The 21,137-nt window shown below is 38.0% G+C and overlaps 1 protein-coding gene across 1 annotated transcript in view; it reads left to right on the top strand.

The window, feature by feature from the left end:
* The first annotated feature begins 8,456 nt into the window (after positions 1–8,456).
* The window catches only part of PHF3 (PHD finger protein 3), a 41,566-nt gene continuing 28,885 nt past the window's right edge, over positions 8,457–21,137 (top strand). Inside the window, exons 1-2 of the mRNA XM_008947101.1 lie at positions 8,457–8,700; positions 19,872–20,030. Coding sequence (XP_008945349.1) covers positions 8,457–8,700; positions 19,872–20,030 — 403 coding nt within the window. The remainder of the gene's footprint in view (positions 8,701–19,871; positions 20,031–21,137) is intronic.

The raw sequence follows: 21,137 nt of genomic DNA on the forward strand, positions 1-21,137 counted from the left end.
TGAGGGGGGGGAAGGGGTTTACTAGAGACCATGTGTTATGGTTCTGGGGGTGGCCCTGACCCCAAACTCTGGCAATGTAGCTGTTAGTCCACTATGTAATCTCTATACACTTGCTTGTATAAAAATGGGTGCTAATGTCACTAAACAGCGGAAATATTGTAGGGATAAATGTAAAGGTGGTAAACGTGTGGCATCTCTTTAACACCACTAAATCATGGTTTGTTTAATTATTTAATCTGTTAAGGTTTGGGACACATTGTAAGGGACATCTTGAAAACCCGGATTTTATATTTATTGGGATAATTTAACTTTGACAGGTGTTAATGTTTGGTGTGTAGCCCACACTGAAACTGGTATTCGCTTGTCTTTTTGCTTTACCAGGTAGCATCTCTATTTAACTTTTATAGTTACTTTTATGCATAATCTTTAAAGCTATGGAGTTCAGATCATTTAGATTTTTTTTTTTTCCAGCTGTAATTGCCTGTTACTCAGTTATTTAGTTTTCATGTGCTTTTTACATTTGCAAACTCTGGAATTTCAAGCCGCTGAAAAGGCACCTGACTACAAACCGTCTTGACTACGTCTAATTCAGTATAGCTAACTGAAATAACTCAACAAAGTGGTGAGGTGTTTCTAAGAAAGCAAAAGCTCTAAAAAGGCTGTTATTCTTATCTGTCAGAATTCTATGACCTCCTCTTTTTAGAAGGTCTCTGTCTCATGGAGTAAATACTACTCATGTGCGAAGAGCTGACCTGATGTGTGTAGTACAAAAGGTTTTTTTAGCTTTTTATTAATGGAAGTTTGTACTTTTAAGAAATTAATTTTTCCTGGCCAACTTAAATATTGTTAAATCTAAGCCTTAAAAAACACAAAGGGGAGATAAAGTGTTTGTAGGAAACAATAAACTTTCATGCATTTTTTATTGACATTCAAGCATATTATGTCAGAAACTTTTATGGCGAGAGAGTATTTCTTAAAGTTAATACTATGAAATAGCAATGACAAAAGACCTCTAAACTGGAGTAAGAATGTTCTTCATATAGCAGCAGAAAGTGAAAAGCACAGCTTGTGACATTCGCCAAAGTGGTGTCAATATAGGTATATGACGGATGGTGTATTTCTGTGGAAAGCTGCATGAGGCTTGGCCATTAAGCTTCTAACTTTCTTAAAAGAACTGGTTCTAATGTGTGGTCCAAACGAACTATAAGAGAGATACTGACAAATTCAGAAGGTATTATAAATTAAGTAGTTATCTGGGGTGACTGGAAAACAATCAGCATAACCTGTTACACAGCTTAACGTTTATACTATGTTCAAGCTGAAAATATGTGAAACTTGAAGGAGCCTGGGGGTGGAGAAGAGTTGAAGAGCACAGAAACACTGATGGAAAAATAATCTGTCCTTGTTTTTTTCTTTTCAGGGAAATATCTCTTGGTAGCGAGTTTATAGATTCTAGAGGTACCTGCAGTGACGGGGAGATGAGTAAAATGATGTGTACTATTTGATTATGATTAATTTTTGGGATATCTAAGAATATTCATTGATGGGACAGTCCAGCAAAGGAGAACAGTGTACTTTACAACATACATTTGAAAGATTTCACGATGTAAAGATGTTTTTGTGACAGAACACGACATCTAGTGCAGCACTATGTGCCTCTTCTAGCTGTAAAGTGAGGGTGAGGAATGTTGTTGGTGTTTGTTTTTGTTTGTTTGTTTTTTTGAGCAGTGATTACTCTTTGAAAGACAACTGTTAAATTCATTTTCTGTGATACAATAGTTTAATCTTGTATGATTAAGAAAAGGTTTCTGTGTACTTTTTGTGCATTTCTTTGTCTTCTAATTAAGTAATTTGTTTGAAATTCACTTTTTATTCTTGTTTACTGAAGTGAGGCACAGTTCTGGCTGGTGGATATAATTTTTTGGGATAGTGAAGGCTTAATAAAGAAAATATCCTGAGCTCTCTGCTCTTCTTCCAAATACCATGATACCAAGTAGTAAGGGGTCTTCTCTTTCAGTGAGGGGAGCAGCATATACCCTCACATTATAGATAGAATTTGTGATGTGGTTATTTGACGTGTCAGGCTATTGAGAATTCAGTAGCAGGGTGATAAGATTTGGGTCAGTTGGTGTCTGAAGACTTTAGGGTGAGGGAAACAAATAGTGTAGAGGAGCTGGTTAAGATGGAGAGAAATGCTCAGTTTTACATTCCTTTGATGTGTGGCAGGGCTTTGGTTTTGGTGTCACTGAGAGCTAGATCTTTAATTTTAAATGAGGGATTAAAGTAATAAATAGGGAATTTAAATAAGGGAACAGGTGGTGTATGGATACAGATGGGTTGGTGTTTCTGGCATACAGCTTTGTTAGTGTACCTGGGTCTCCTTTACAGCAATATTGATGTTTTTTCAAATAAAACTGTTGAGTATGTGTTGCTGTTAGGCAGGCCTTTGACAGTGTCCTATTGACAGAGAGATGGGTAAATGAGAAAAATCAAATCTGATTATGTTCAAAGGCCAAAGCTCAGCAAACCATATTCTATCCAAGTGTTGTATCCTTTTTTTTGAAAAGGGACACTGAAATTCTCTTTTAACAGTTCCAAACATGTTTTTGTGGCTATACTGGAATTCATATGCTGCTTGTTGTGTCAAAGATGCTTTGTCAGTTAACTTAATTCTTCAAGACTGCCCTAGATGATGAGATTCGAGCTAGTGTGAACCAGAGTAGAAAGTGCATTGGCATGAGAGTTGTAAAGTTGAGGTTTTCTTATCAACTCTGCCACTGATGCACTGTCTGGTATTGATTTCCTTTCCTATCCCATGACATGTTTAAACTGTGAGTTTTGTTGGCCAAGATCTGTTACTGCAGAGGACCTGGGTCTCAGCTCTGGTGTTTGCTGTGTTGACCGTAAATGCTGTAAGAAGGAGCTCAGCTTCTAGGGTTTAAAACATGGGCATATGGTAGCTTAGCTTTGATTTTAAGTGCTTGTGGCCTTCAAGTTCAAAGTTTTGTATGGGGGGAAGTGTGAGTGTAGTACTAAAAGTTGCCTGTGCTCAGCATCAGCACTTTGAAGCAGCATTGATTGGCAGATGGCTTGTGAGTGTCAAGGTATCAATTTGCTCATGAGGTGGTCTGATGTCATAGCTCCAGTGAACAAGGATAGACATTTGATACCTCGAATGATCTTTTTAGGTACAGTGGTTATCCAATGGTTCAGGCAATCGTTGCTAGCCTGTGTTGCTAGCTGATTTCACCTCAGTTAAGGTGCAGTTTCCCTCTTTTGCTGAAAAGTTTTTGTCAGTTACTGTTACTTCTTGTTGGAGTCCTCTGTGACACTGCTGAGTCAGCTTTTCCCATTTGATTTGACATGCAAGGTGCTGTTCTTCCAAACAGCTCTGTTCCTTTTGTATGCTTTTCTGACCAGCATTTATTCCTACTATTTGAAGAAATAAATATAGTATGGATTGTCTTCTTTCATGCAGCCTTTTGCTGTTGTTATGACTAGTCCTTGTGTCCAGCCATTTGGCCTGGGTAAGCTGAAGGAAGGCGTTAGCAGGCCCAGAGACTAAGTCTTTATATTTTGAGTGTTGCAATGTTTCCAACATAGTCCAGTCAATAACTACATTGACAAAAGCTTTTAAAAGCATTAGATGAATTCAGTGCATTGGAAGTGACAGACACTGTTCAGAAACATACATAGATGAAATGGAATTAATTGGAATGTTACTATGCTGTCTTCAGTAGCTTCAGACTCCCTGATTCAGTTTCGTCAATAAAGTAGATAGGACCTTCAACATCTAGGATTTAGAGTATAATAAATAAGCAGTGTGGGTTAGGTTCCTTCAGATTTTTTCCCCTTCCTTGTTCCAAATTTAGGCTTTTTTTTTTTGGTTAAATTTCTTTGTAGAAATATTTTATTTTTCTGAAGTCTAACTTCTGAGGACTTTCATAAACCAGATTTCTTTTTAAATTGACTATCTTTAAACAAACAAACAGGAACTTCTATATTATAAGGTTTCAAATGTAAGCTAACATGTGAAAGTCAAGTTTAAAATGTGAAGAAATATATGAAAGTCACTCCCTGGGCAGAGGGGGGAGGCGAGACAGTAACTACAAAGAATGTTATGTAAAAGTCTGAAACCTGACTTTTGCTTAGTAAAATAAATGGTGTAGGAATACTACAGTTTATTATTGCCTCTGCTTGAGGTGAATTTGAAATAAGGTGGTAGGGACACGCTGATGCAGTTGGATATGTCCACTAAACTGTTTTGTTCTGTTCCAATAAGAAAACAGTGCAACAGGGATTGAAGTAATTTTTCTGCCCCTTTCACAGACGAACTAAACAATGAAAAACCTTAAAGATGTGTGGTATCTTTTGTATTAGTCTTCGTTCTTCAAGTTTAGTTTGAAGGGATACATTTCTTTGAGATTTGCTTCTTTCTTTAGGAAGTGATCATTCTGGCTATTTATCTTTTAATTTTGCAAAATCATTTAGAGCTGCTATAGATGTAATAAAAAAGCAGTAAATGGGGACAAGATAAAAATCTGCCATATCAGATCCTACAGCACGTTTATTTGATATCAGTATTTGTTGGGATATGAGGCAATGTTATGACATACCTAGTTTAATTAAACTAATTCAACAACTGAAGAAATTAAGTTTTTAAGCTGGAAGACTCAAAGAAAATGATGCTGAGAGCATGAAGAGATTTTATGGTAAACATAATGTGGAAGGAATTCTGCCAAGTACTGTTTAACTGCTGTGCTTTTTCTCTTCAACAGGGTTGGTTTTAGTGAAAGGTCACTTAATGATGGAAGGTTTTGGTTGCTGGGTTACTTCTCTGAGCTCCTGTTGTCTCAGGGGGGGCTGACTGAAACAAATCAGTCGCAAAAGTGTAAGAGAAATGTACTTTATTGGGGAGAATGCTGTCTGTACCTTTGTTTTCTTGATGGTCAGATCTCGCTGAGCCCTTGGTCCCTTATCTTGCTGCCTGTGTGCTGTAGCAGTCCCAGTGTGCACCCTGATGTGCCTCTGGGAGCCAGCAGGTGGGAGAAGTTTCACACCTGTCCAGGTTGAACTTGCCTGGGACTTCTTGTGTGATTTGCTCCTTTGCCTCATTAGTGAATGCTCCTGTTCTCACTGGTTCTCCATACATGAGACTTCTTATATTCTGTTGCCTCTGATTGATTAACTACATTGTGGAAAAACACTTTTGAATAATTGTGTGATGGGAGTATGCTTGGTATGTGCCCTTTGCTGTGAGTGATGCCAAGCCACGGGCCTTTAGGGTTCATAAGGAGGACACAGCTGTGTTCCAGAGGAACAATACATTCCTCCTTGGAGCTGCTGGAGTTATCTTTGGAAATATGTGACCATGAAAAACTTAACTGTGTTTTTATCTATACCTCTGGCTTTTTTTTCTGGTGTCAAAGTATTTCAAATGCAAAATAAATAGTTGATAATTAATGCACTTTAGGTATTGTGCAAGGAAGATTTTTGGGTGTGGTTTTTTTTTTTTTTATTTAGTGTGAAGTGTATCTTTGATTCCACAGAGTCTACACTTCATGTGACAGTTAATCTGGTAAAGCTAGACATAATTTTCTAAACTTGGTGCTGTACAGGTTATGCAAACAATTGAGCAATGCTTTCTTGAACCATGTAAAGCAATATTTTGATTTAATGTACCTTACTGGGTCAATCATTCTATTTTTAAAAGGATAGAACAAATTCTTTAATCTTAGATTTTATGGTGGTAGTATTTTTATGCAAAATGACTTTGTTTATATCCTTACAATGACTTTTTCACGCAAAATTTGGATAGAACTTACACCTGATCATAACTCCATGTTCCAGAAATAAAGCTTTCAATAAAATTCCTCTTGAACTGACCCTATTAGCTAGTTAGGTGTTGGAGGTAGCTGTGGCCATTGCACGTAGAGTTGCTTTCACAGTTATTTTGTAGTGATGTTAGTTCTGAATAGGCTGCATGGTAGTCTTGCAGAACTTTAGGTGTCTTTTTTCATCACATTGATGAAGACAGGTTAATTTCTGTCAGCAGTGATTTTTGGAACATTCTGCTCGAGCTTTGGTGCTTAACAATGCTCTTAATGAAGTGGTCAGCACTGCTTTGCTAACAGCAATGTTTGTGTGACAGTTAACACTCAGGTTCCCCTCCTATCCAGAAAAAAAAATTCGAGGTATGTTATTGTAAATGCGTTCAAAGACCCTGCCACTCTTGAATTTTGGGTAGGAAAGGTTTCTCATGGTAATTGATGAGTGTTCTATTGGAGGTCATTGGCACTTGTTAGTGTCAGAGTTCCCCATCATTTTATCCTGTGTGTTACTTTTGTGCTTGTGTGATGCTAATATGAAAAAAACTGCCATTACTGGAGGGTGTTCTAAAGTACTGTGTTGCAGCATTTATAATATTTTCTTACTTTGAGCTACTGCAGCTTTGGTATTTTTTTTCTGGTATAGTATCAGATCGTTGTAACTACACAGCATAATAAAATTTGATTATACAGTGGAGCATAGCACTTTCCCTGTTAGTTAGCTGCTTTATTTGTTGCCAGATTTGGAAATTGTTTTCTGAACTGTGAAAAGAATGTGGACTGCTCTTGGTGTATATGTAGATGCACTGCTTTGCTTGATAAAAATAGCCCAGTTTTTGTGAGGGAGCTTTCAGATTATGACACACTTGCTGTTGTAAGGCTGTTACCTACTTGCTAAATGCACCTGATCTGACCCGACTTTGCTTCTTGCTGGCTGGTCAGTAGGACCTTGTGTATTGGACTGTTTTGTTCTGGTTCGTGTGGAGATACTGTAAAGACACCATGCTCTGCAAAGGCATAGTGCCATACCTGATCATTCTTTTCTTCTGAGCCGCCTCCTATGGGAGAAGGAAGAAAGACTTGTTTTTCTTTAAAAAAAAAAAAAAAAAAAATAAAAATAATAATAATAAAAAAAAAATATGCTCATCTGTAGTTTTTGTAAAATTGTGAAATGAAATAAGTTGCATAAATAGGGTTGAAATTGTAGCAGGGCTCTTACATGTGTATGACTCAGATCTTCCCTGCTGATTGCTAAACAGAAATGTCCCATTAATGTGTATAAGGAAGCATTCTTAATGTTCTAGTAAGCATGAGTAGGTGCTGGATTTATTTAGTGGCAGATTGCTGGAATAGGCATCTAGAAGGAATGCAAACACTATAAAATGTGAATCTCACTTCTCATTTTCCTTTAATTAATGTGTTCGTAAAAAAAAAATAAAAAAATAATCTTGTCTAGTGTGTGGGAGGAGGATGACGAAGGAAAGAGCAGGAGAGTTTGTGTCTTGTCTCTTTCTAAAGGCTTGAACAGCTCTCTGTGTGCCAAAAGTGGCCTCCCAGACTTTCCTGTATGCCAGATCAAGGGAGACACTGCTGCTACACTACTTCATTTTCCTTGCCTCTGTGACCATATTTATTGTAATTATCTCTCTCCACTCTTAAGTATGTGCTTTTGCTAAGCTTGTGAAGAAGAACATTGCAGACTATTTTCCTTTTGCATTATGTGGTCATATATTCTTGAGTTGAGTCTCTGCGGCAGTGGTTGCATTGCTGCTCTATCACAAAGTGGTGTAGAAAATAGGGAGTCTCTTCTTGTACAGTGTAGGTGCTGTCTTTGAATACAGTGCTTTCACTTTTAAAGAAGTTTAGGTAAAACCTAAGTTTCTAAAAGACTCCTGGCCCTTTTAAAGCCAGCTCAGAATTCTCATGTACTTGATTGAGGTCAGATTTTCATATAAAATTTACGTCATTTACTGAATGTAATGATAGGTGAATAATAATAGGGTGACGCCTTCCTGCTTAAAAACAGTATACTTGCTATGAAGTACTTTTGTATTTTCTTTATGAACAGAAATACAGTCCTGCTCAATTTTGGGCCTAGTATGACAGACTCTTTAGCCTTCTCTGTTACATTGATGTTAATGGAAGCTGATGCTTACATTTGGAGGTGAAGAAAGATGTGCATTCAGTGTGCACTCATAGTGCTGCTAATGAAGTTCACTTGTTTTGGATTACCCGTTCTCTCTAGTGTCTCCTGGGTTGGTTAAGGTTTAAACAAATTTTAGGAGATGTTCTAGTTACCCTTGTTACACTCTGAAGAAGTGGCAGCATTGTGATGCTGACTGCAGAGTTTATATTAACTTAGCATGGGATTTCTTTTAAAAATAATCAGTTAGAGGATTGTTTTTTAGATATGGAGTGGGCATAGGAAGTTATAAGGGTTTTTTTTTGTTGTTGTGGTTGGTTGGTTTCAGTTGTTTTGGTTACAATTCTAGAATACCTTAAGCATTCTTTATAAAACACAACAGGCAAAACAATTTGCTGTTTTCTTAGGTGTTTTACAATTTGTAGCTTATTTTCTTATGGTATTTTTCTTGTCTTTCTATAGGGCTGAAAGACACAGGAGTCTTCATGGATATAGTTGATACATTTAACCATTTAATTCCTACTGAACACTTAGATGATGCCTTGTTTCTAGGATCCAACCTGGAGAATGAAGTCTGTGAGGACTTTAGTACAAGTCAAAATGTCTTAGAGGATTCGCTGAAGAACATGCTCAGCGATAAGGATCCTATGCTAGGATCTGCAAGTGCCCAGTTCTGTTTGCCTGTTTTGGATAGCAATGATCCCAATTTCCAGATGCCTTGTTCAACAGGTAAATCTTACAATTTTTTAAGATTACGATTTAAAATACAGTTATACTCTAGTACCAGCCCTTTTTTTGTAATGTAGAAATAATAATTTGGGATTCATGTCTCCTGCCTGCCCTTTTTGTTGCACTGTTTACGTGCCTGGCATGTAACCTATGTGCAGTTCTTTTTAGCCTTGTCACATAACAGTAGAGGAAGGCTTTTAGTCTGGATCAGAAATAATTTAGGCTTTGTCATGAGTACATTATTTGTACATTATGAGTACAGTTATTCCCTATTAGTCATGATTTGTTCAGTATATGTGCTATGCCTGATCAATGAAATTGCTAGTTGTCTTCAAAAAAAATAAGAATTTTGGAGTAGTAGTAGGAGCATGAGAATTGTACGAATTACTGTTCCAACCTCAGAGTTACTCTGTTTGTACTAGGCCTTGTAGGTACTGACTTGATATCAGGTTGTGGGTATTTTGCTTTGGTTTGCTTTAAACAAAACTCTGGAATGATAATACAATTATTATTTTACTGGTTGGAAACACCTAATTTGGAACTAATTTAGAGCAAGTTTTAAATAAAGATAATCTTAGAAGTTATGGAGTAGTTTTGGAAGATAAAAAAGAAAAAAAATATAAAAGAAAGAAAAGGTAATCCAGTGACTAAAATGTTTGATGAATAGTTGGAAGAATTGCACTGAATTTAGTGTAAGAGACAAAACTGTATGCTTAATAGTTTTTTTATTTGACTGGACGTTTAAAAAAATAATGTTAGGTTCATTACTGAAAAATATTGTAGATAAGTGTGATTAGATCAACACTTAAATTTTTGTAGTAACTTCGATGAACTATTTCTGAGAATCTTGATACTTTACTGATATGTGTTTTGTTTCTACTAACAGACTGAATCAGAATCACAGAATGGTAGGGGTTGGAAGGGACCTCTGGAGATCATCTAGTCCAACCTGCTGCTAAAGCAGGTTCACATAGGGCAGGTTACACAGGAATACCTCGAGGCAGGTTTTGAATGTCTCCAGAGAAGGAGACTTCACAACCTCTCTGTGAAGCCTGTTCCAGGCCTCTGTCACCCACACAGTAAATAAGTTTTTCCTGATGTTAAGGTGGAACTTCGTGTGTTCCAGTTTATGCCCATTGCCCTCGTCCTATCACAGGGCACCACTGAAAAGAGACTGGCCCCATTCTCTTGACACCCACCCTTCAGGTATTTATAAACATTGATAAAATCCCCTCTCAGCCTTCTTTCCTCTGCACTAAACAGCCCCAGGTCTCTCATAAGAGAGATGTCCCAGTCCCCTCATCGTCTTCATAGCCCTCCCTTGTGCTGTCTCCTTTGAACTGGGGAGCCCAGAAATGGACACAGTACTCCAAATGTGGCCTCACTAGGGCAGAGTGGAGGGAAAAGAGGGAGGAGAACCTCCTGCAACCTGCTGGTCACACTTCTTAATGCACCCCAGGATACTCTTGGCCACAAGGGCATATTGCTGGGTCATGGTTAACTTGTCCATCAGGATTCCCAGGTCCTTCTCCATGGAGCTGCTTTCCAGTAGGTCAACCCCTAACTTGTGCTGGTGTGTGGGGTTTTTCCTTCCCAGGTGCAGGACTCTACGCTTGCCCTTGATGAACTTCATTAGGTTTCCCTCTGCCCAGGTCTTGCTGAATGGCAGCACAGCCTTCTGGTGTGTCAGCCACTCCTCCCAGTTTTGTATCAGCAAACTTGCTGAGGGTGCACTCGATCCCTTCATCCAGGGCATTGATGAAGACGTTGAGCGGGACTGGACTCAGTACTGACCCCTGGGGAACTTTGCTAGGTACAGGCCTCCAGCTAAACTGCACTGGTGCTGATCTTTGTTGAGTTCACGCCCTCTGAGCTCTATTGTTTAGCCATTTGTCAATCCACCTCACTGTCCACTCATGTAACCCACACTTCCTGAGCTCCCCTGTGAGGATGTTATGGGAGACAGTGTCAGAAGCTGTGCTGAAGTCAAGGCAGACAACAAAATTGTCATCTCCACTAAATTGCATGGTATTACAATATGTAAACCGAAGAAGTTATTGACTGAGGCGATGAAAAATTGAATTACAAAGCTAAAACAAGATATCTGATCTTTTCACTACTTCAGGAGAATATTATTTCAGGCCATCCGTAATGTTTTTGTTTATTTTTGCTGTAGCTGATATACTTGTATGTTTTTGTCTGTAATTCACCAAACAAAATTATATCACTCTTAATGTGCATAAGACTATACAAAGTAGGTGGCTAACCAAATTCCTCCTCTGTAAATATTTTATTTCCTTCCAGTAAAACAGTGATGCAGGTTGTTGTTTCACACTGCATCCTGTGCATCCTCCAGTAAAACTGTATTCCATTTAAAATTTTTAATTAAGTCATAGGCTACAGATGGATATTTTGGCAGTTACGGGAAGACTTTTAGGGGATTTTTGGCACATTTCTCCTAAAAGTGATCAGCGGTACAATAATGAATACTGTTGATACTTAAATAATCACAATTTTTAAGGTCCATTAAAAATGAGTTAGCTCACTTATTACTTAGGGGCTGCTATTTCAGGCTATCTGCAGACTAAGGGACTCAACAGATTTGATTTATGCCGAGTTCAAGAGTTTAATGTTTTGTTTATAAATCTGAAAGCAAGAACAGAGCCACATTTCAGTCAGTAATTTAAACCATGCCGTTTGGAACCAATGTAGTAGGTATCCAAAAGGACATGAAATGTTCTTGCTTTTGCTTGTTCTTTGTAGGTCTTGATAAGAACTGTCCATATCCTCAGACAGGGACACAGTATGTATTTATAGTTTTTGTTTAGAATAATGTTTATCAGTTTGAAACAAAGTTCTTTGCTTGTCTGTCTTTTTTATGTATTCATATAGCTCATGATTTGTTTGGTTTGTCTGGAACTGTTCATGATCTAACGCAGCTCATGTAATCTGGCAGTTGTGCAAGGTCATGGTACTCCTCGTAAGACTCACTCATACGAAGGCTGCTTTTTCCAGACACTGTGCATGAAACCTTATCTCTACACCAATATCAATTTGTCTACAAAAGAAAAAAGCCTCATTTGCCCCACAAGACTTGCCTGTTGTGTATCCTTAGAGCTACATCACCATTGGTGTGTCATACAGAATTGATAGTTTGCTTTATACTGATACTTTGAGTTCTTCCTCCCCACCCCCCACCCCCAGGATCTCACTGAATTTATTCTGTAGTGCATTTAGCAGTATGTAACAAAATGGCTGGTTATTGGCTCTTCTGTAGCCTTTTGCTAGGGTTAGAAGTGTACCTAAAAAAAGTATTTGCAGTGAGATTTTACTAATTTTAGGTACATTTATTATGACCTATTCAAGTTAAGCAGGGCAAAACCTAGGAAATACTAAAATGATAGGTGGTGGTGTCTCCTACACTCTTGATTTAATTCCCAAATGTCCTGGTTTGAGGTAGAACAGAACTAATTCTGTGCAGTCTTTTACTTTTCAGCTTTGTCTCTTCTAACTGCACTCTCTGAAGTTAATGATGTATTTTCACAGTGTCTGCTAGCAGTGATAATGCTCCATGTTTAGAGTTACTGCCAAGGGTTGGTGTGTGGAGAAGCACTTACTTACACTTGGTCCTGTGCAGATCAAGGTCACTGCTAAATCTTGTGTGCCACGTTGGGGGTCCAGGAAGTAAAAGGCTGAACCTGTGGGGAGGAGCAGACAGGACAGGTCACCCTAAACTGACCAACAAGGTTTTCCATCCCATGTACGTCATTCAGTATAAAGCTGAGAGATCATTAGGGTCAAGCTCTCTTCTTCAATGGCCAGTGTTCGAGGAGGGCTCTGTCTGTTCTGCCTTCAATCCCAACCCATCTGTTCCAGAATCCACTTCCAGAATCCAGCTCCTGAATCTTGTTCCCATCTGCTACTGAGTCCAGTCTGGAATTTCTCCCAGGGCCTGCTCCACAGCGTCATGGGTGATGGTGATGTAATTGCCATCACAGGGCTTGGGTTTGGTACTGGATTTGTATCTATGTGTATATATTCCATTTTATTATTATTACTTTCATTAAAGATACTTCAGTTTTCTAATCCATAAGTCTCCCTCTTTTATTCCCTTTTTTTTCTCATTTGGGAGAAGGGTTAATAGAGGGTGTCTGTTTTAAGTCCAGTGGACAAACGTGACCCTAAACCTTGACACCAAAGTGAAGAGTTCATTTTTTCAAAGGCACAAACTTATTTACCACAATTTATTTTAAACCTTAGAATGGTATTTTGCATAACCCGTACCTAGACCACAGGAAGTTTAAGAAAAGGAGGAAAATGATCAGGGAAATTAGTTCAGAGGGACAGAAAAGGCAGATTTATCATTCTTGCTGCTCCATGAATAACTGGAACACCCTTTCTGTCTGTGAAGAAACTTTTCCTAATATCCGATTTACACCTCCCCAGTGCACCTTGAGCCCCTTCTCTCTAGTCCTGTTGCTTACTACTTTGGGAGAACACATCAACCCCCACCTCGTTACAACCTCCTTTCAGGTCGCAGTAGAAGGTGATAAGATTTCCCCTCGGTCTCCTTTTCTTCAGGTTAAACAACTCCAGTTCCCTCAGCTGCTTCTTATAAGATTTGTTCTCTAGACCTTTCACCAGTTTTGTTACCCTTCTTTGAACATGCTGCAGCCCCTCAATGTCCTTGGAACGAGTGACTCAAAACTGAATACAGTATTTGAGGTGCAACCTCACCAGCACCAAGTGCAGGGGGACAATCATGTCCCTGCTTCTGCTGGCAACACTATTTCTAATACAAGCCAGGATGCCAATTGCCTTCTTGGCTACCTGGCCACGCTGCTGGCTAATGTTCAGCTGGCTGTCAGCTGGAGCCCCCAGGTTCTTTTCTGCTGGGCAGCTTTCCAGTCACTCTTCCCCAGACTTACTGAGGGTGCATCTCACAGTTTTAGTACTGGTGCATGACAAATAGCAAGGAGCCTAAAAATGGATGCCTGTTGCCTGTCTGTTGATTGGAAGAACTATATCAGTACCAGTAAAGCAGTGCCATGTTCATATCTTGGCCTGAATACTGTTTGTGCTGACAGATCTATATTTTTTTTCAGTTACATGAAATTGTTGGTCGTTGTGCTGTAAGCTTGCTCTGAAATTGACACTGAGTAATAGAATTGGGGTTGTCTTGTTCGGCCTTGATTGAACAGTTAATTTTTGGAGAAGACACAAAGATTGAGGCCTTGTAGTGACAGGATGAGAAGTAACGGCTTCCAAGTGAAAGAAGGTAGATTATGATTAGAGATCTGCAAGTGGTTTTTCACTATGAGGGTGGTGAGACGCTAGAACAGGTTGCCCAGGGACATTGTGGATACTCCATCAATAGAGGTGTTCAAGGTCAGGTTGGGTGGAGTCTTGTGCAACCTGGTCTAGTGGGAGGTGTCCCTGCCCATGGCAGGAGTGTTGGAACTAGATGATCTTTAAGGTCCCTATCAACCCAAGCCATTCTGTATCTTTGCAGGTCATTTTGTTAATACCTTTGAGCAGAGGTAGAAGTAACTCTTTATGACCCTTTCACCATCTGGAAAGGGCATGGGTCGTATTAACAGATATTATGCTGAAATCCTTTTAGGATGCTTTTGTGAAGAGTGACTGTAATATTTAAAGATGTTGCTGGTTTGTGGAGTTAGACTGAGTGGATTGCTGCTCTTATAGCACAGTTAGGAAGTTTTCTGTTACTTCAGTAAATCAAGCTGCAAAATATTCACAGATATTTTTAACTGCAGCCCATAGCATCTTAGCAGTAATGGAGGCCATTTACTGTCCTGAAGTAGGTATTCACAGAAAGACCTGGCATTGATAGGGGAAGCTGGTATAACTGCTCTCTTTTTAGTTAAAGGACAGAACTTGACAAGATAGGGCTTTTGAGAATTAAATGAAACCAAAGTTCTTGAAAAAGAAGTGTCCAGTGTCATCTCCTATGTGTTTCTTGTGTTTCTGTTGATCACTGTGGTCAGGTGGCTATTCTTTCAAAAACTGAATGAGCGATACAGGAGGGTACATTACGTAGTACAGCTCTAGGATATCTTTCATGTTTGGGTGGTGTGGGTGGGTGTGGAAATGTGGGTTTGGGGTTGCTTTTTTTTTTTCCATTATGAGCAATTCCTTCATTAGAAGTAGAAATTGTGAAGCTTAGGACATGACATAACTCTTGAGAGTAACACCTGTTTTCAGCTTTGGATGGTGCCCTAGTGGCAAGTCTTCTTTTTTTTTTTTTTTTTTCTGTTATTTCTTGCTAGGAGTTCATGCTGGAAGATTATCCTCTAGTTTTATAAGCTTGTGAGCATAGCAGGTCAGGCTGGTCGCACACCAGTGAACTAAACGACCAGCATTCATACTAAATTGGTATTTCTCAGCTGACATGAGTTTTGTAGCTGTTCAGTATGTAATTTACTGGGGCAATTTGATCTATTATACATGTAATAGAGGGAATGCAATTTGAATTGCATAGAGTTTGGAGACATTTATGGAATTCATAATACAATCAAACATTTAACCAGTTTAGTTTATGGGTATGTTTATCAAAGCAGATTTTTCTTATAAATGATGAGGAAGATTGGCTCTGTAAGAGTGTACAAAGACTGTTAGGAGCATCTTTTTAATTGCCCTTTTTTTCCTGTCCCACTGGATTGCTGCTGGGAAAGTGCTTTCCCCAAGTGCAGTCAGTTCTTCCTAGTTTCAGCCTATGTTTTCATGAGTATTGTTGAAAGCAGCATTACTTCTGCTAAAATTATGGTCACCTACTGAATCTCTGGAGACAAATCAATTTTTCTGACTACAAATACTTCTTGTCTTTAGCTAGTGTCCTGTGTGGCTGTGTTAGCCATTCCAGGCTCCTTTTGCTAAAGCCAAATGTATGTGTATTTTTCATCCTGCATATGAAGTAATTCTGAATGTAAGCTTCAGATTGCAACCCAGAATTGGGTCTGCGCAGTTGTTTCTTTCAGTTTTCTTACCTCTTTAATGCGTTCTTTCCTCCATGCTGTCCATGTGAACAGTTGCACAATGTCTTGTGACCAAGGTAGTAACTTTCCTGTATAAAATTCAAATTTACTATATTGACATTGTATTAAGAACCTGGAGAATGTTTATTTTGCATGTGTTTCTATATGTAGCTAGCAGACTGCCAACTTTACCCATTTTAGGTCCTTCTGAAGACTTTAGTTATTTATTCCTTGGATCAATTTTATGGAGTTTTATGGCTGGAGAGAGGTTGGATCTGTAATAGGATTTGCAAGATAGTTTATGTAGTTATGAATCACAGAGCTCATCTAAAGGTTCTTTTCTTAATAAAATAACTTCATTTGTTTTAAACTGGTTGGTTTGATGCTGTGTTTTTACTTTGTTGTTGACATTTGTCCTTTACTACTCTTTATTTCCAAAGTAATAGGCTTCTGTTGCTAAAGAACCATAAATCAGTAGCCATGTGATGTAGCCCCATGTTTATTTTTTAAATGGAGATTCAGTCCTCTGTGAAGATATATGCCCTATTAAGTTTATTAATTCCAAATTGTTTTAATATGGTTTTGTTCTAAAACCAGGAAAAATCCCTTTTTACAATTTAGAGACTAATGGAGAGTAGAAGTGTATATATATACTATTTCACACATTGCTTACTGTGATTCTTTTCTTGCACTGGGCAGTCAGTACTAAGTACTTGTAAGCAAATTCTCAGTGAAATGGGTTACAGGCTTATGGGAAAACATTTGTAAAACAGTTGGAATTTGGTGTTTTCTTGCATAAGTTTTATCATCAGTGACCTCATTTCTATGGAAAATATTTTTTTTTCCTAAGAAAAACCATTTTTAATTCTGTTGCTTGAACATATGCATCACAAATAGCAATAGGAAAAAAGGTTTCTTATAAAATATACCATCTTCATTTACAGTCTTGACAGTAGTGTTTTTTCAGTGTCAATATTTCAGTGTTTCATTGCTTTACTAGACGTTATTAGCTTTTCTTAAGGCTTACCTAGATGTCTGTTAGTTGCTGCTTTAGATTGTTACTGTTCTTTGCATTGAAGCATAATGTTATATATTTACATATAATGTAGCAGAAGTTTTAAAGTGTTCATTTCCATGTGATTTATGATGCTTGTAGAATCAAAATATGGAATCCACCATGGACTTACTCTGTCCTGCTTGTTGGCAGGATTCAGGTGGATGTAGCGTTAGCAGCAGCGCTGGAGTTCTGTTCCATGTGGGTCGCTAAGCTAAAGAAAATCAGGGATAACATCTTCAGAAGAAAAACTTACTTCTACACTTGAGGTTTACCTTGAGCAGTGTGTCAAAAACTTAAGTATTTCTGTCTAATTTTGGCTGAAGATAATAAAAGGAAGACTTACATTAGTAAATATTTGTAAATTTCAAAGATTTTTGATTATATTTTTATGGATATTTTCTTCTGCTTCTCTCCTGTTTGCAAAGCAGCTAAGGCTGTTTTCCTGAATTTTACGCTGCTGAAGAATTAAAGAATGGTCACACTTTCCTTTTAATGCATGGGAAATTTTACTTTAAGTTTGCAAGTAAAGTTTTTATTGTAAGTTATCCTGTTACTGTATGACATATATAAAGATGAATCAATAGCACAGCACAGTAGTTTAGAAATTTAGATACTTTACAGGTAATGGAGAGACTCAAATGATGAAGTTGAAGGCCAGTGGTGCCTCTTCCCATATGAATATGTTGAACATGACTTACACTTTCCTTATTTGCAGTTTGTTCGGTTGTACACTGGTGATTTTTTTTTCTTCATTTTTTCCTTTCTTGTATCTTTCATCCTTCTGTCTTAATTTCTGTCTTTATTACTGGGATAATATTTAGATATTTATTACTAAGATCATCTGTATATCTTTTTTATTTCTGCCTGGTTTCGCTTTTGTTGTTTTGTTCTTTCCAGTGCTGTTTCTCTACCTCCCCTTTTCTTTCATAATTTAATTTCTTAATCTCTTCTGTATCTATTACTATTCTCTGTCACTTTTTCTCTTCCCAGCAGGGTCTGTGTCGAATGTTCCTCATCCCGGGGCCTCATGGGGCTGTACTAGCCGAGTTATAGCTCAGGTGGTTTGAAATTAGCAAGATTCTGTGCTTCAAATTCCTCTGTAAAATTAAAGCTACAGCACAGAGTCTTGTAAGTATGAAAATACTTTAATTCTAATATTTCAAACTGTCTGTCAATAGTAGACTGAATGTGTCCCTTTTGTTACTAATAAAGGAAGGTGTGTAGACTCTAACTTAAGAGCACCTTAAAATCCAAGGCTGTAGTGGCAGCCCTGAAATCTGTTCCAGAGCTGTTTCAGAAGTTGTCCAAGTAGTTTTTGTCATGTTGTCTTCAGCAGCTTAATAGTTCAGTTCTACGTTGCAGAAAGAGAAGAGGACATGAAAGGAGTCTGCTTTGTCACAGTCTGTTCCCAATGCCAGTTCTACAGTTCCTAGGAATGCTCTTTAATGAGAACAGTAATACCAAAGTACAGAGCTGTTGCGAGGATGTAGTTGCTGAGAACACAAGAATGGGCAGCTGGAGTTAGGGTGAGGGTCCCTCACATTCCGTTTTCCATCTTGGACAATGGCCAGTGACAGGTATTTTTGGGGAAATAGTCTAACAGGGCAGTTATGGTGTCATCTTTTTGCCAGAATGTAGCTTATAGCGAGTGAGTGATTACGGAACATTTGGATGAGCAGAATAAGAGCAGCCTTATCAGTCCTCTGCAGCTTGTGTGTGACAGCTACATACGTATGTACGCATGGGCGTAAAGGTGGCTCTGTGGATTGGAAAGCAAAAGCTGCCAATAATATCTGGAAACAAGCTTTTCCTTTAGACTAACGTATGCGGTGCAGTAACTAGAAATTATGGTGAAAATTAGAAGAGTAACAATAAATTGTCAGCTCAAGAAACTTGTAGCTTTCATGCCAGGTGATTCTGGAACGATTTACAGTTTTGATAGACTTGATTATCATCACTCTTTGGCTTTAGCACTCTTTTACAGCTTAAATTTAAAAGTATGGTCACTATTGTAGTGCATTCACAAAGGCTGCTGCTTTTTTTTTTTTTTGTGGTCAGTAACATCAGACATGAAAAGGAGCAGGAATTTATAGATTTTTCTGAGATGGTCTAAAAGTTCTAACAATTTTTAAATTTTTATTCACTTCTTGCTTATTTTGATTTCTAAGATAATTCTTTTTTTATTTCATCAGTTTTAAGTAAGGAATTGTTAGAAATTTTTAGATATCCTATTTCTGCTGTGAGAGTTAGTTTATCTCAAATGCTTCTAGGTAGGTGCCTGAATAGTGAAAAACAGGCACACGTGGTTTTCTGAAGTCTGTGTTTTATTTGTCATCCCCTCCTACACGCGTTGTAAAATCACTTGGGTGTTTGGCTTGATCTCACAAATTTCGCATCCCACAGGGACCAGGATTCATTAATCACACATAGGATCTTGGGATAGGAGAGGCTACCATTGCAGAACCAGACTTAGAGAAAGTGAGGAGAATGGCTGGTACAGTGGCCTGACTGCCTGTTAGGAAACGTATTTGCAGGAGCAACCTCTGGGATCCTTCTCAGGTTAGTGGAGGATAGGAATATGACAATGTTCTCTGACTCTACTGGGAGACTAGTGCATGCTGCACTCAGTGCTGTTTCAGAAAAAGGGATTGCAGATGCAGATGTGGTGTGGGTGGGACTTAGAGAATTAAAATTGTATCCTGAGACAAAACATGATTTTAAACTCTTTACGCTTCTGGATCAGCTCTTTCTGCTGTTTACCTTTCTTCACTTTTTCTTAGGTGGGAAGGGACAGTGAGGAACAGCTGATCCTCTAAGACTGGGGACCTTCCTGTGGCAAAAAAACCCCAATAAAAATGTGAGTCCACCAAAAAGCTGTAAGGACTACCTACAGAAATTTTATGCTTTGGGTGATAGCTTCTTCTACACTGAAACTGCCTCAGATGGGAATTTTCTGCCTTGCCTTTCTTCATTTTCCCCTCCTTTTGTTTGTTTTTAAATGGCCAGTTTATTTATTTTTCCCTGTCCCCCTGTCTTGCTTAGCATTATAGCTGCAATGTTTTTTGATCATTTTAAGTTTTAGCCTCTTTCTTGTTTGTTGTTTTGTGTTTTTTTTCCAGTTATTGGCCTTGATGATATGGACGAAGAAGGAGTTAAAGAGAGTGGTAATGACACCATTGATGACGATGAACTTGTTTCACCTAACAGGAATTTGAGGAGCCGTTGTGAAGAAACATCAGTCACGTCACCGAGAAAATCACCACGTTTAATGGCACAAGGTGATGATTCAATAGCTTGTGTTTGGATATTTGAAGTCAATTCATTTTTTTCTAATCCCACTCCCCAACAAAGTAAAGCTTTGCTATTTGGTTGTGTGAATTCAAGTAGAGACGCTTCCTCTTTTGTACACTGCAGCTGGAAGTGGGCAAGTATAGGGTACTACCCAGTTTGAATTTCTCTTTGATAAATATTTGTCTTCCTTATGGCCTATGGTCCTTTAACTTCTGAGTTTTTGATCCTTTTACCTGCGTCACACAAGCACTGTGGTTCTTCGCCAACAAAGCATCAATGTATTTGCAAGCATCAACAGAATATTAGGTTAGCATGTCTCTATTTTGAATTAAAATTTTAATTCTATTTATTTTTATTTGTGTATTTTCTTTGTTTTAAATTATTTTATAGTAATTGCAGTCACAAAGTCTTTAATGAAAATATCTCAGTACCCATAAGAAGTATTCTAATCAACTTTAATTTCTGTGTGGTAACTAATTGCTTTTAGTGAGGGTTTTTCTAATTTGTTGAACTGGTGGAATTATTGGCAGCTCTGCTTTTTTCCCCCTGTAGAATAGGCTGAGTTTAAAAGATAAAATTGCTCTAATAGGGAAGTCAGAATTAAATAAGAGTCTGTGCTACAAAATTGATGAATATGCTCCTTAAAAATGCATTGGAATGGTTTCGTGTTGAGAAAATGTGAGAGTTGTCATCAGATGAGAATGTGATTGTGTCTCAGTTTCATATACTGTGTTCTCTAAAATTTGTAAAATTCATAGCTATACTTCTAATCACAATATAACTTGTGCAGTTTTTACTTGGGGTAGAAAAGTATAGTGGGTTTTAACTGTCTTTTTATCATTACTTCTGTTTTATATATACTATTCAGAACTTTTATAGCCATTAGAATAAGGAAATTTTACATCCAGACTGTGGCAGGTAAAATTGAAATGCAAGTAATTTACAACTTTTTGAAGTAGAAAAGACAGCTGGGGGTTTAGTTTTGTGGGTAGTGATGGCTTTTTTTTTTGTTAGTTTCTGGGGTGTTTTGGGGTTTTGGCTGGTAATTAAGTTCTCATTGTGTCCAGTAAGCTAAACCAGGATAAAGGAATTCT

The sequence above is a fragment of the Merops nubicus genome, unplaced genomic scaffold (assembly GCF_000691845.1).
Source record: "Merops nubicus isolate BGI_N331 unplaced genomic scaffold, ASM69184v1 scaffold3009, whole genome shotgun sequence".
In the NCBI taxonomy this organism is placed as follows: domain Eukaryota; kingdom Metazoa; phylum Chordata; class Aves; order Coraciiformes; family Meropidae; genus Merops; species Merops nubicus.